Source organism: Amborella trichopoda, chromosome 1 (genome assembly GCF_054954075.1).
Source record: "Amborella trichopoda isolate Santa Cruz 75 chromosome 1, AtrichopodaSantaCruz75HAP2 v2.0, whole genome shotgun sequence".
In the NCBI taxonomy this organism is placed as follows: Eukaryota; Viridiplantae; Streptophyta; class Magnoliopsida; order Amborellales; family Amborellaceae; genus Amborella; species Amborella trichopoda.
In genome coordinates this window covers 30,803,627-30,816,226 of record NC_142336.1, presented here as the reverse complement: position 1 = coordinate 30,816,226, position 12,600 = coordinate 30,803,627, and the positions used below count along the sequence as shown (strand labels likewise).

Genomic DNA, 12,600 nt, shown 5'->3' with positions numbered 1-12,600 from the left:
AATGTACTATAAAAGTCTGTCCATTTAATACTTTAAAAAACATCACATCTACTTATTACCTACCAAAAACAAATATATTATATAAATTTATTCATTAAATACTTTAATTATGATATTTTAATTATGATATGATGATAAATATACTATATAAATTTATTCATTAAATATTTAAACATCACATTAGTTAGAAGGTACTAAAAATAAATATACGAATTTTGTTTTCTCTACAATGATTTAACTATTTTTGGTTTCTCTACAATGATTTAACTATTTTTGGTTTCTCTACAATGATTTAAGACACTTGGTTAAAGTGTTATAAGGGCTCGTAGAAATAAATTTGGGTTTCACAGCTGTGTTTACGGTTTACAGAGAAAAAAGGAAGAGAATACGGCTTGGTATAGAGAGAAGAAGGAAGAAGGAAGAGGTAATCGGCTTCACAAACCCTAATGGAAGAGGCATTAACTGATTAGAGAGAGAAAAGGAAGATGGGATGCTGATTTGGGATAGTTTGAAGAGGGTTTTTATCTGATTTGGGATGTTGTTTGAGAGAAGGCTCTAACTATACTTATTTGTGAAGAGGCTCTAACTGATTTTTAGGGTGAGAAAAGGAAGAGGGTTTTTCATTATGTTGGGGAAACAGCAGGGAGAGCTGAAGGATTAGGTTTGGGGAACTAATCCTATATGTACAATTGCTTGCTCCTGTAAGTCTACAGTTTACACTATATTGTTTATCTTTGTTATTACATAATCAAAAACAAAATATTGATTACTCGGTCCTGTAGTCACACACTCTGCTTCTCATTCATCAGTAAAACACTATGTTTTGAGCTCTAATCTGTGCCATAAACAATATTTCCATAAAAACAATTGTCACAAATAATCACAGAAATCTGCATGTATATGATTTTCTTTACACAATGATTTACTTTACAAAATGATCTGCTATAAACAGTATTTCATATACACAATGATTTCCATAATAAAAATTGAAATAAGCATCTATTTGCTTAAGTTTAAAAAAAAAGGGAAAAAAAAATTCATACCTTCAATCTGCAATTGTGGTTTAGAAGAACACATTGGGGATACAGATTTCTATTTTTGGTTTTTTTTGAAATAGTATTTTTTTTTGCAAAAGCATGAAAGTAGCAATGGCTGCAATACACAAAACAGGAAATAAAAATTAATCTTTCAAAAAAAATATAGCTAAAAAATATATGAATTTTTGGCCTGATTTAAATCGTATTATGAAAAAATTGCTTTTAAACGTTTTATGAAAACTGCGTGATTTTTTTTCGACCTTTTAAAAAACTCTTAGTTTAAAACTGTTTTCCATAAAAACGCTGATTTTTTTTTAAAATTGTCTCTACTTGTTGCTTTAATTTCCTTTGATCTCTTCCATATACATCTTGATTTGTTCTGTTTACGCTGGTTTTTTCATTTGGATTCATATATCACTTACTTTTATTCTGATTGTTTTTACTAGTTGCGATCTTGTTTGCTGCGAGGAAGTCTTTCGAGGAATTCTTCCATTTTATCGTCCCTCTCTCAATCCTCTATTGAAACCCAGAATTACTGTGGCACCGATGATGATGCACCGGCTTCAACCCCCAGCAAAGAAATACTTCTGTTTAAATCCCTTTCTCTCTCGACCTTCACCCTTCACAGACATTCTACGGTCTTACTCTCTTCATACCTGGTCCCTTAATCCCAATGCTTACCCTGATAAGATAAACCTAAAGAAACACAAGGTGACCCCTCCTCTCACCCGCTGGCCTTTAAAACTGTCACCCAAGAGGCTTATAAACATGATCAATCAGCAACAAAATGTTGACCTAGCTTTACAATTCTTTGACTATGCTGGGAAGTATCACCCGAATTTCTCACATAATCCTGACACTTACCACACGATCATTGAGAAATTAGCCAGGGCTAGAGATTTCAATTCCATGGAAATTACACTCAAAGAGTTGAAGGATTCGAGAATTCAATGCAGTGAAAAAACATTCATAGTTGTCATTCGAAACTATGGCTTTGCAAACAAGCCAAAAATGGCCCTTCGATCCTTTTTCAAGATGAATGAGTTTGGAATAAACAAGTCAATTAGGTCTTTTAATACTCTTTTGAATGCAATGATTCAGACCAAAAGGTTTGATTTGGTTCATATATTGTATAAGAATTGCCAGAAATTTGGGATATTTCCTAACATTTTTACCTGCAATATTTTAATCAAGGCTTTGTGTCAAATGAACAATTTGGAATCGGCTTTTAGGGTTTTGGAGGAGATGCCAAGCCAGGGTTTTGTTCCAAATCCTGTAACTTACACTACAATTTTGAGTGGATTTTGTGCTCGTGGTGATTTGATCAGAGCAAAAAGAATTTTTGATGAGATCATAACCAAAGGTTGGGTACCTGACCCTATCACTTACACAGTTATGATTGATGGGTTTTGTAAAAAAGGAAGGTTGATGGACGCGGTTAAACTCATGGATGATATGGAGGAAAATGGGGTTCTTCCAAATGATGTCACTTATGGTGTGGTCATTGAATCTTATTGTAAAGAGGGGCGATCAGGTGAGGCTTTAAGCCTTTTGAATGAAATGCTCGAGAAGAAGTTTATACCGTGCTCAACCCTATGTTGCAAAATTGTTGACCTTCTATGTCAAGAAAGCAAGGTTGATGAGGCTTGTGTGCTATGGAAGAAGCTCTTGAAGAGGAATTGCACCCCAGATAATGCTATATATAGTACACTCATATATTGGCTTTGTAAGGGTGAGAAAATTAAAGAGGCAAGGAAGCTTTTCGATGAGTTTGAGAAAGGGTTTTTGCCAAGTATTTTGACATATAATACACTTATATCAGCAATGTGTGAGAAAGGGGAGTTGCAAGAGGCAGGGAGATTATGGGATAATATGATTGAGAAAGGGTGCGTTCCTAATGTTTTCACTTACAATATATTGATCAAAGGGTTTTCTATCATTGGAAGGGGAAGGGAAGGTTTAAGGGTTTTGGAGGAAATGCTAGAAAAAAGGTGTGAGGCAAATAAGTCCACTTATGCCATTTTAATGGATGGATTTCATGGGTCAACGGATGATATTATGAAATTACTTGTGGCAACGACTAGTCGGGGTTTTCTTCTTGATTTGGATTCATGGGGTTTGTTTGTGGACAAAGTTATATGTGATAGGGAAGGGTGGAAATGTTCACTTGGAAGAATTTTGGAGTGTGCTGCATAGGTGTTTGGCCTACAATGAGATGCTCTTACGCTTATTTGCCCATATGAAGCTGCAATTCTCCATTGACACAAATGCACTTATAACTCTCATGGGTTTGAATTTTGAAGGTATATCTATGAGGTTAAACTGGATGTCGCATACGTACTAAATCTCTGGAGCCTGCTGGTTCTTCGGGTTTGGCTGATCATTGAAGGTGACTAGTGAGCTCTCAGTTGATGAAAATAAATTTTTTTGTCAAGTTCTCAAGCAATGTTGTGTATCAAATGTTTTGGTCAATTCTGTTATCATGTTTAGTTTGTTTTAGTATTCTTTCTAGAATTAACTTTATGCACTGTCTCAAGCAATAGAATATATTGTAGTTCAATTTGTATTCTTTTTATGTAATAGTTTCCTTATCTAACTTCAAAGAATGGACTTATGGTGCTTTTGTATATTGAGTCATGAAATATGATATTTTTTGTTTTAATATTAAACTTTGTATTTCCTATAGAGATTGTGTTCTTGAATTTTGTTTTTCTCTTTTTATTTTTTTCCATGCTAGATAATTTTATTGAAACCATTGAACTGAAATATCTACTGTATGTCTAGCCAATGCCCATCATGTGGATTGCAAATCTTTCAAGTCTTCTTTTTTGTTCCTTTTTTGTGATTGGTATAATGGAATGTAACCCATGATGGGACTTTTTTTTTTAAATGTTACTTTGTATAAAAGAAAAAAGGAGATATTAGTTTCTTCCTGTATAGATAAATAAGTATGTAGTATGTATGCATGCATTTGTTTAACTTCGAACATATATGGTCACACGCAGGTTTTAGGCACATCTGCCCAAAAAAATGTACGCAGCTATATCAAACACACAAATTTAGATATGAGGAAAAACAATTTAGCAATGTGAGGACAATGAAACACTTGCCATATGTAAAATAGCAAGTGTTTCTCCTCGTAGGTGACCATTTATCGTAGATATGTAAAATAAGAGGATACAATATGAGTGTTATTAGATAAACCCAATTGTAGACAACCCTAGTGAAAAGCCATTAATTGTTAGGAATCATCAGTAAGAAGGAATGCCTACCACACTCATCTAGAGTTGAGGTGAGTATAAGCTGTTAGAGAGTCTACAACATAAGATTTATGTTTTGCTTTTATCTAAAATCAGTGGGTAAGGAGTCTCCTACCTAAAATTGTTATTTAATGGAAAATCTTATACAATTACACTTTGAAGGGTACAATTTAATATATAAAGCAAAAGCATACTTTATTTCCTTCACAAAAAACATGAACCACCTTTACATTTTTTCCAGCTGAGCCAAACAAGTCAAAAGAGTTTTAGTAGCCATTCTCCTACAAAGAAGGATGGGTTATGCCATTTTAATGGATGAGTTTCATGAGTCAAGGGATCAGATTATGAAGTTACTTGTGGCAACGACTAGTCATGGTTTTCTTCTTGATTTGGATTCATGGGGTTAGTTTGTGGACAAAGTTATCAGTCATAGAGAAAAGTGGAAATGTTCACTTCGAAGAATTTTGGAGTGTGCTACTTAATTGTTTGGCCTACAATTGAGATGCTCTTACACTTCTTTGCCCATATAAGGTTGCAATTCTCCATTGACACAAATGCACTTATAACTATCACGGGTTTGAATTTTGAAGCTACATCAATGCGGTGAAACTGGATATTGCATACGTACTAAATCTCTGAAGCCTGCTGGTTCTTTTGATTCAGCTGATCATTGAAGGTGATTAGTGAGCTCTCAGTCAATGGAAATAATTGATTTTTGTCAAGTTCTCAAGCAATGTTGTGTATCTAATTTTTTGGTCAATTATGTTATCATGTTTATTTTGCATTAGTATTCTTTCCAGAAATAACTTTATACATTGTCTTGAGCAATAGAACGTCTTTTAGTTCAGTTTGTATTATTTTCATGTGATATTTTTTCTTATCTGACTTCAAAGAATGGATTTATGGTGCTTTTGTAGATTGATTCATGAAATATGTTCTTTCCTGTTTGAATATTAAACCTTGTGTAGTATCAGTGTTTCTTCACATGGACTTCTGGAAGCCATGTGGAAGGTTCTTATTTTCAGCACCCCACTGATGTTGTGGATGTGCTCGGAGATGGGTGTTTGCTCATTGGTATTAATTTCTATAAAAGATTTTCCCATAAGGAAGCTAGATGCAATATGGGATTGCTTTTATGCATGTATTAACACTTCACTGTAAAACATAATTGCATAGTTTTAAATTTGCATTTTTGTTATAGTGTTTTAAAATGCGGTCGCATCAGGCGCTATGCGCCACCCAGTGCATCGCACTTTCTCGTATATGCAGTTTGGACTGATGCGCCCACATCAGAGCTGCATCCCTCCGTATCAGAGTCGCATCCCGCATCGACTACATCAGGCCACATAATCTGTCCGCCATTTTTTTCAAAACTGTACCCCTCGGGCAGGGGCAATAAAGTCATTTTGACCTTTGAAAATGGGGTGAAAGGGTTTGGGGGTATTAAACCACCCAAACAGCATTTTCAGTCCATCCATAGCTTTTATTGGATGGATTAAATCAAAAAAAAATTTTGGGCAGAAATTTTACTAATCTTGCGAATAAAACATTAGGAAATATCCCAAATTTTCTGTAGTTCTTATACAATGTGTGACCTAAGTCAAACCTTTTGATCTGAATCATTGCATTCAAAAGAGAATTAAAAGACCTATCTGATGGCTTGTTTATCCCAAACTCATTCATCCTGAAAAAGGATCAAAGGGCCATTTTGGGCTTGTTTGCAAAGTCATAGTTCCAAATGATAACTATGAATGTTTTTTCACTGCATTGAATCTCAAATCCTTCAACCCTTTTAGAATAATTTCCATGGAATTGAGATCCCTAGCCTTGGCTAATTTCTCAATGATTGTGTGATAAGTGTCAGGATTATGCGAGAAATTGGGGTGATATATCCCAGCATAGTTGAAGAATTGTAAGGCTAGGTCCACATTTTGTTGTTGATTGATCATGTTTATGAGCCTCTTGGGTGAGAGTTTTAGAGGCCAGCGAGTGAGAGGAGGGGTCACCTTGTGTTTGTTTAGCTCTATTTTATCGGGGTAAGCATTGGGATCAAGGGACCAGGTATGAAGAGAGAGAGATTGTTGAATGTCTGTGAAGAGTGAACGTCGAGAGGGAAAGGGGTTTAAACAAGAGCATTTCTTTGCTGGGGGTCGAAGCCCGTGCATCATCATTGGTGTCATAGTAGTTTTGAGTTTCAATGGAGGATTTAGAGAGGGAAGATAGAATGGAAGAATTCCTTGGGTTGGGTCCCATTGCAGAAATGGGAAGAGTGCGTAGATAGGATAGGATAAGAATTTGGTGAGTGCTTATGAAAAGTGGTTGTGGAGAGAGAGAGAGAGATAGAGAGAGAGAGAGAGAGAGGGAATTACCTCGAAAGATTTCCTCTCAGCTGTCTCCCTTCTTTTTTGGTATTGATACGTTTGTTTTTTGGGACGGTCATGAAAAATCCCCTCATTGCCGAGGGCTGTTTTCGTTACAAAAATATTACTTATACATAGGCTTAAAGCTCATTGTAGAAAGAAAGAATATAAGAAATTAAAGAGCCTATTAGGGAGAGATCTTGTAAGGATGAGATTGGGGATTTTTGAAAAAAATCTTAGCTACAATTGAGCCCTATTTTGTGTGGTTGAAACTGGAAATTTCTACTTTTGGCAGATCGTTTTCTTGCCGGTTGCATGTGAATGGAGCCTGATTTTGGGTGAACCACGTATATTTGTGTTGATAGTGCTTGGATTGTAGTTTGTAGTATGTTGTTCTGATGTTAGGTTGGAAAAAATTTATATAAGATTGAGGCCTTAAATAATCAAACTAACGCACGCCTTAAAACTTCACTAGAAGTAGTGTTTCAATGCAGAAAAAAAATCCTCAAATCCAATCATCTCAACCTTGAGATACATGGACCTAAGAAAAAAAATCTATTTTAAGTCTTGGAAATAATGCATCTTGTAATGCATTATCTAGACCAACAATTTTTAAGATTTTCAAATGTTCGTAGTGTTGGCTATATGGTCTTTCAAGGCGTTAAAGCCAATAATCTTTCGCTCAGTGTGAGTAAGAGAGAGAGATTGAATCTGGGTGCTGCGGCCCAGATTCATATATCCCGAGTACATGAGGTAATGAGTGATTGCATTTTGAGAGAGTAAACCTTTATGGGGTATTATGCTAATTGAATTGATTTTATAAAGTATTTAATTAAAATTTTCACATGCTTATATTTCTCACATGTGTCCCCCTTTGGCATGTGTGATGCCAAGGATTTTTGAGAAATAATTTGAATTAAAAACGTTATCCATATGGGATATTTTGGCATGTGTGGATTTCTCATGTGGCTTTGTCCCATAAGTTTATGCCATGTGAATAATATTGGTTGTTGAAATTCCATTGCCATGTGAAGAATATTGGTTGTTTAAATTCCATTGGATGTGTCATATGATATTTTCTTCACACACGTGGGTTTTTCTAATTATTAAAAATGACATGCCCTTGTACATATAGTACTCTAGTGATTTTATTAAAACCTAAACGTTTTTATGGAATCTCTACAATGTACTTAAGCGAAATTTTTTAACGGGACAAGGGTGATAATGGTGTCAAATCTTATCCATTGATCTAGGTGGTTGAATGGGGATGAGTGGCTAGGATCATGGCCTCTTATGTGCAATAGAAGAGGAGCACCAATGGCTAAGATCACTTCACTTCTTACTACTTAATGAGTCTAGCTTTCAAAAAATGAAATCATAATATACTTAAACAAATGAAATATCAATATATTTAATGAGTTTAGCTTTCAAAAAACCAAGTCTCATGATAAAATTCCCTATATTTTGAAAGTTATGGTTATTTTATTAGAGGTATGTCATCCTGTATCTTCTGCTACATAATCTAGGAATTGCCCTCAACTTGAAAAACCAGAAAACTGTGTATATGACATCCTAGAGTAAGCTAGATAAAGGTATCTTACACTTGGGTGCAATTCCATTGAGGCACTTTGATTGATAAGTCTTTTGAGACATCATGGAATGTATTAGGTCAGTGGGAGTAATGGGTAAATCCCCACTGAATCTTGATCACATAGCTTATACCCGAGATCCTATATTTGATCAAGTTCTGGAGTACACTCGAAAAGTGTTTGGGGGTATTCCCAAACAAGACTAAAGATACATTAGGATAAATTGGGCCATGAGTACGTTCATAATTAGAGACAAAAGGGTGAAAAGACAACATAGATCGATGATGAAAGGGTTGGCATATTATATGATTATTATGATTGGAAAGCAAGGACTACTCACATAATCTACAAACTTGAAAAATGCCGATACTTCCATTTTGTCATTCTAGGTTATGCTATTCATAGGATTTAGGGGAAATGTGTATCTTATATTTTGGAAACATTAATACTGTAGCTTGGCTTAGAGTAGCTGTCATTTTTAACAAAATATATCTTATTGTTGGAATTTTGACATTTCTAACTTCTCAATGCAATTGTTTAATGAGGATTACTTCAAGAAACATAGCAGGCCTAATTAATTTTTCAATATATTAAAACGACGGATGATGTATGTATTTTGTACGCCTTTATGGTTGGTCAAATGTACTACTCCTGAGGAAGGTGCACTTTCTGTGTAGGGCTCATGGGTGCTATTTCATTTGCTAAATGAAAATGATAGGTGTTCCCTTTCCACAAAAGAAGTGTCTCAAAAGAAATCCATACAATGATTAAAATGGCCTATATGTCCTAACTTAAACTTAAATTTCGTAATGATAGTTTTATCCCTGTGATTAGTACTCGTGAATAGTACCCATAAACAATAACTATGAATAGCAACCAATGAATAATAAATAAAAATATAAAAAACCCTATAATTCCTAAAAGCTAAAAACCCCTAGAAATAAACCCTAAAACTAAAACTATAATATACATTCTTTAAAGTTGAATAAAAATAAAAATAAGAATAATTTTTCCTTCCATCAATCTCTTAGGGGTATATTGGATAAGATTTGGGCCCAATGCAAGGCCCATATTTTCAGGTGATCCCATGCGAACTTCTGTTAACTGTAGGGACAGAGTTATAATGGGTTACTGCTATCGACCGGAATATTGAAGGACACCTTGGATTAATGTGCCCCAGTATGGTTAATGTTGTGTTTTGTATCTTTTTGGTTATAAGAATTTTAGGAACCAGAGAGGAAAGCATTAACAACCTTCCCATTACATCCGACTATTGTTTGTCCTCTTGTTTTTGCACTTTTCTGTACTTCATAGTTACATGCTTCGTTGCAGGTAGTTGAAGGTATAAAAGTCATCTGTCATGAGCTTACACAAGCCACAAACAAGCCAAAAAGTATCGCGATGGAGGATCTAGTCAAGGATGTGGATAGACTTGTTTCATGCCTTGCAACAAAGGTTTATCATCATATTCGAGGATCTGTTCAGTTGGAGTTGTTTTCCTTATATGCTTATTTGACTACTTTTGACAGGTACCCAAGACTTTTGACTTCAGTCTTTCTGGCGCATCTTCAAGGTCATGTAAATATTTCCTAAACACCCTTATGCCGGCAAGTTTATTTGTATACCACTTTTATGTGATTATGCTGGCCTGATATCGTGTTGCTTTGGGAAGAAAATCCAGTTAAACCATATGATTTGTGCAGACATTTCAAATTAAAAGGCTAGCTCATGCTTTTAAGGAAAGTACCCTCAACATCCTTCTTACTGAGCTTCTTTTATGGCTTTTGGATGAAAGAGTTCCTATAATGGATGATGGAAGCCAACTTTTGAAGGCTTTAAATGTTTTGATGCTAAAGGTTATGGTGTTTTTCTTGTAGTCGATTGCTTGCGTTTTCATTGTCCTTATCATGATTAATTTCTTACATTATTTCAGGATAATGCTGAGCGCACTTCCTCCTTTGTTGCGCTGATCAACCTCTTGTGGCCTTTAGATCCCTCAATATGGCCATTGCTTGCATTTGGTGAGACATTTGCAGCCAGGAGTCAAAAGTTCTGTGATCTTGTTGTCAAATGTCTCATAAACTTGACAAAGGTAATCGGATGCCGACATAATATGTTACACTTTGTCCCTTGGTATGTTTGTGCACACTGCTAATGTAATATAAGTTATTCAGGTTATCCAGAGTACAATATTTGAGGTGGATCTTGATTGTACTCTTCAAATTATACATCTATATTTACAAGAGCTATGAATGGAGGAAATACGAAGAAGGTTTATTATCAGGCCAATAGTTTTCCATTTCTTACATTATTAATTAGGATATTGAACCTGACCAATTGATAATTGCCAGAGCTGGGCTTGATGACAGGCCACTGCACATGGTTAAAACTGTTCTACATGAGCTTGCTAAGCTTCGGGGAACTGCAATAAAGGGTCACCTCTCCATGGTTCCTATAGACTTGGAACCTCAGCCATACATCGACCTTAATCTCCGTAAAGATTTTGTATATATTAATAAACTTTATTGCCGCCACCATCCATATCTTGCCTCTTCGGCTATAATATTATGATGTGAGTTCAGGATCTTTAAGCCGATTTTCTTTTCTTTGTACAGACTCTTGCAGCTGCTAGAATGTTGGCACCATCAGGGTCTATTGGCCAAACACACTGGGGTGACTCTGTTTACAATGGGCCATCACCTGCTACACATTCGGCAGATGCACAATTGAAGGTGCCATCTCAACTTTGGAACTTATACTGGAAATAAAAGTCATTTGTCTCCTACCCTCCTTACCAAGCATCTTTTTGTTCTTTACATGAGTACCGCGAGAGCTTGCTGCGGTTTTCAAGAAAATCAGTGACAAGCAGACATGCACCATTGGCTTGTATGACCTTTACCGGATCATACAGTTGTACCCTAAGGTATGTCATTTTGTACTTGCATCATGGCCTTAGTGAGTGATTCACTAGGAACAAAAAGAAGAATAAATGTATTTCTCCAATGAGGGCATTTTGTCTTTTGAAATGGAACTTTGTTTGTTCTCTATGCATGCGGGGGTGGGGTAAGGGGGCTTAAGGTTAGTTCAAATTGCACAGGACAAACCTTTAAGAGTTGATACCTCCTTGCTCTCTGCCGTGCAAACAAGGTGTTGCTCCGGTAGAACAGAGGTTTGGGGACAATTTCAGTGTGCAGGGAGGCAGGGATATCATTGAGTATTGACATTTAATATTGGGTCTTTCAGGGTGCTATATTTTCGCAGCTACAGAATGCGAGTGGGGCCGGACATATATAAGAGATGGATTAGCACAGGTTGATTGGTACCCATCGAAATAGTTTGTTTTTGTGTAATGCCTATTATAACAAACAAAAGTGTTGGCCTATGAACTACTTGTATTGTTATTGTTATAATTGCAATGGAATGCAATGCAGATGGAGAGAAATACAGCAGCTGGAAGGACACCTTTGAGTGTGCCAATGTTGACGGCGACTCCTGTTGCCATAAATCTCTCCTCACCAAAGCTTGCACCTATGTCCCATGTCCATTTGAAGCAGCAGCACAATGTGATGAAACTCATGAACTAACAAACAACTCTTTGTTTGTTGAAGTTGATGATGCCACCACGCGATATATGCATTTGCAGGTAAAGGGATCATGATACGATCCCTCCCCTTTCGGGCGATAGAAAAGTATGCAATTTGTTGTGCTATTAGATTGGGCTTCCCTCTTACATTTGAATTGGTGGACAGCTGCACGCACCTGTGGGACAATGGATGCTATCTGAGAGAGAATGAAGAACATGCAGGCAACTGCAGCTGCAGGGAATACAGAGGGCGATGGGGGTGGTAATGTGGAAGTTATGATGATGCCAACAAATGTTCTTCCTTTGGATGAGAAGGCATTGTCGGGCCTCCAAGCTCGCATGGAAAGGCTAAAAAGCAGTGCAGTGTCGCCAATGTAGGAGGGAGTGAGTTTCTTCTTTGTTTCAATTTTGAGGAGTTGTGGTAAGAGAGAGACAGATAGAGATAGAGAGAAGGGGGAGAGAGCAGCACGGTGATTTGGATGGAATTAACGAAGAAAAAAATTATTTTGAGTTGTAAAAGCTAAGACCTAAAAATTCACCGAATGAATGTAGTTTAGATTCACTGTTGAAAGGGGTTTATTTTGACTGTATTTAAGGTTCAAATTGAACTTTCTTCTTTTTTTTAAAAGGATTCTTAAGATGAAGAGAGAGTGCAAAATTTTGAGCTATGAACTTTCTTTTTTCGGAAGGATTCTTAAGATGAAGAGAGTGCAAAATTTTGAGCCATGTAAATACCACAAGCATGGTTTTTTAGAAGTGTGATTGCATTGC

At 36.1% G+C, this 12,600-nt stretch overlaps 1 protein-coding gene and 1 pseudogene across 2 annotated transcripts; both read left to right on the top strand.

Moving 5' to 3' along the window:
• Window positions 1-331: 331 nt before the first annotated feature.
• Window positions 332-4,871, top strand: LOC110006562 (Pentatricopeptide repeat (PPR-like) superfamily protein). The gene is given in 4 exon segments (XM_020662412.2): window positions 332-701; window positions 1,484-3,230; window positions 3,283-3,340; window positions 4,541-4,871. Coding segments are annotated over 4 exon segments (2,064 nt in total). The 5' UTR covers window positions 332-681; the 3' UTR covers window positions 4,780-4,871.
• On the top strand, window positions 3,230-12,400 carry LOC105420040 (protein MOR1-like; annotated as a pseudogene). The gene is made up of 12 exons (XR_016052249.1): window positions 3,230-3,426; window positions 9,579-9,701; window positions 9,776-9,824; window positions 9,950-10,102; window positions 10,180-10,338; window positions 10,421-10,518; window positions 10,598-10,751; window positions 10,862-10,978; window positions 11,069-11,169; window positions 11,490-11,557; window positions 11,678-11,889; window positions 11,996-12,400. The product of XR_016052249.1 is annotated as a protein MOR1-like (transcript).
• The last annotated feature ends 200 nt before the right edge of the window (window positions 12,401-12,600 follow it).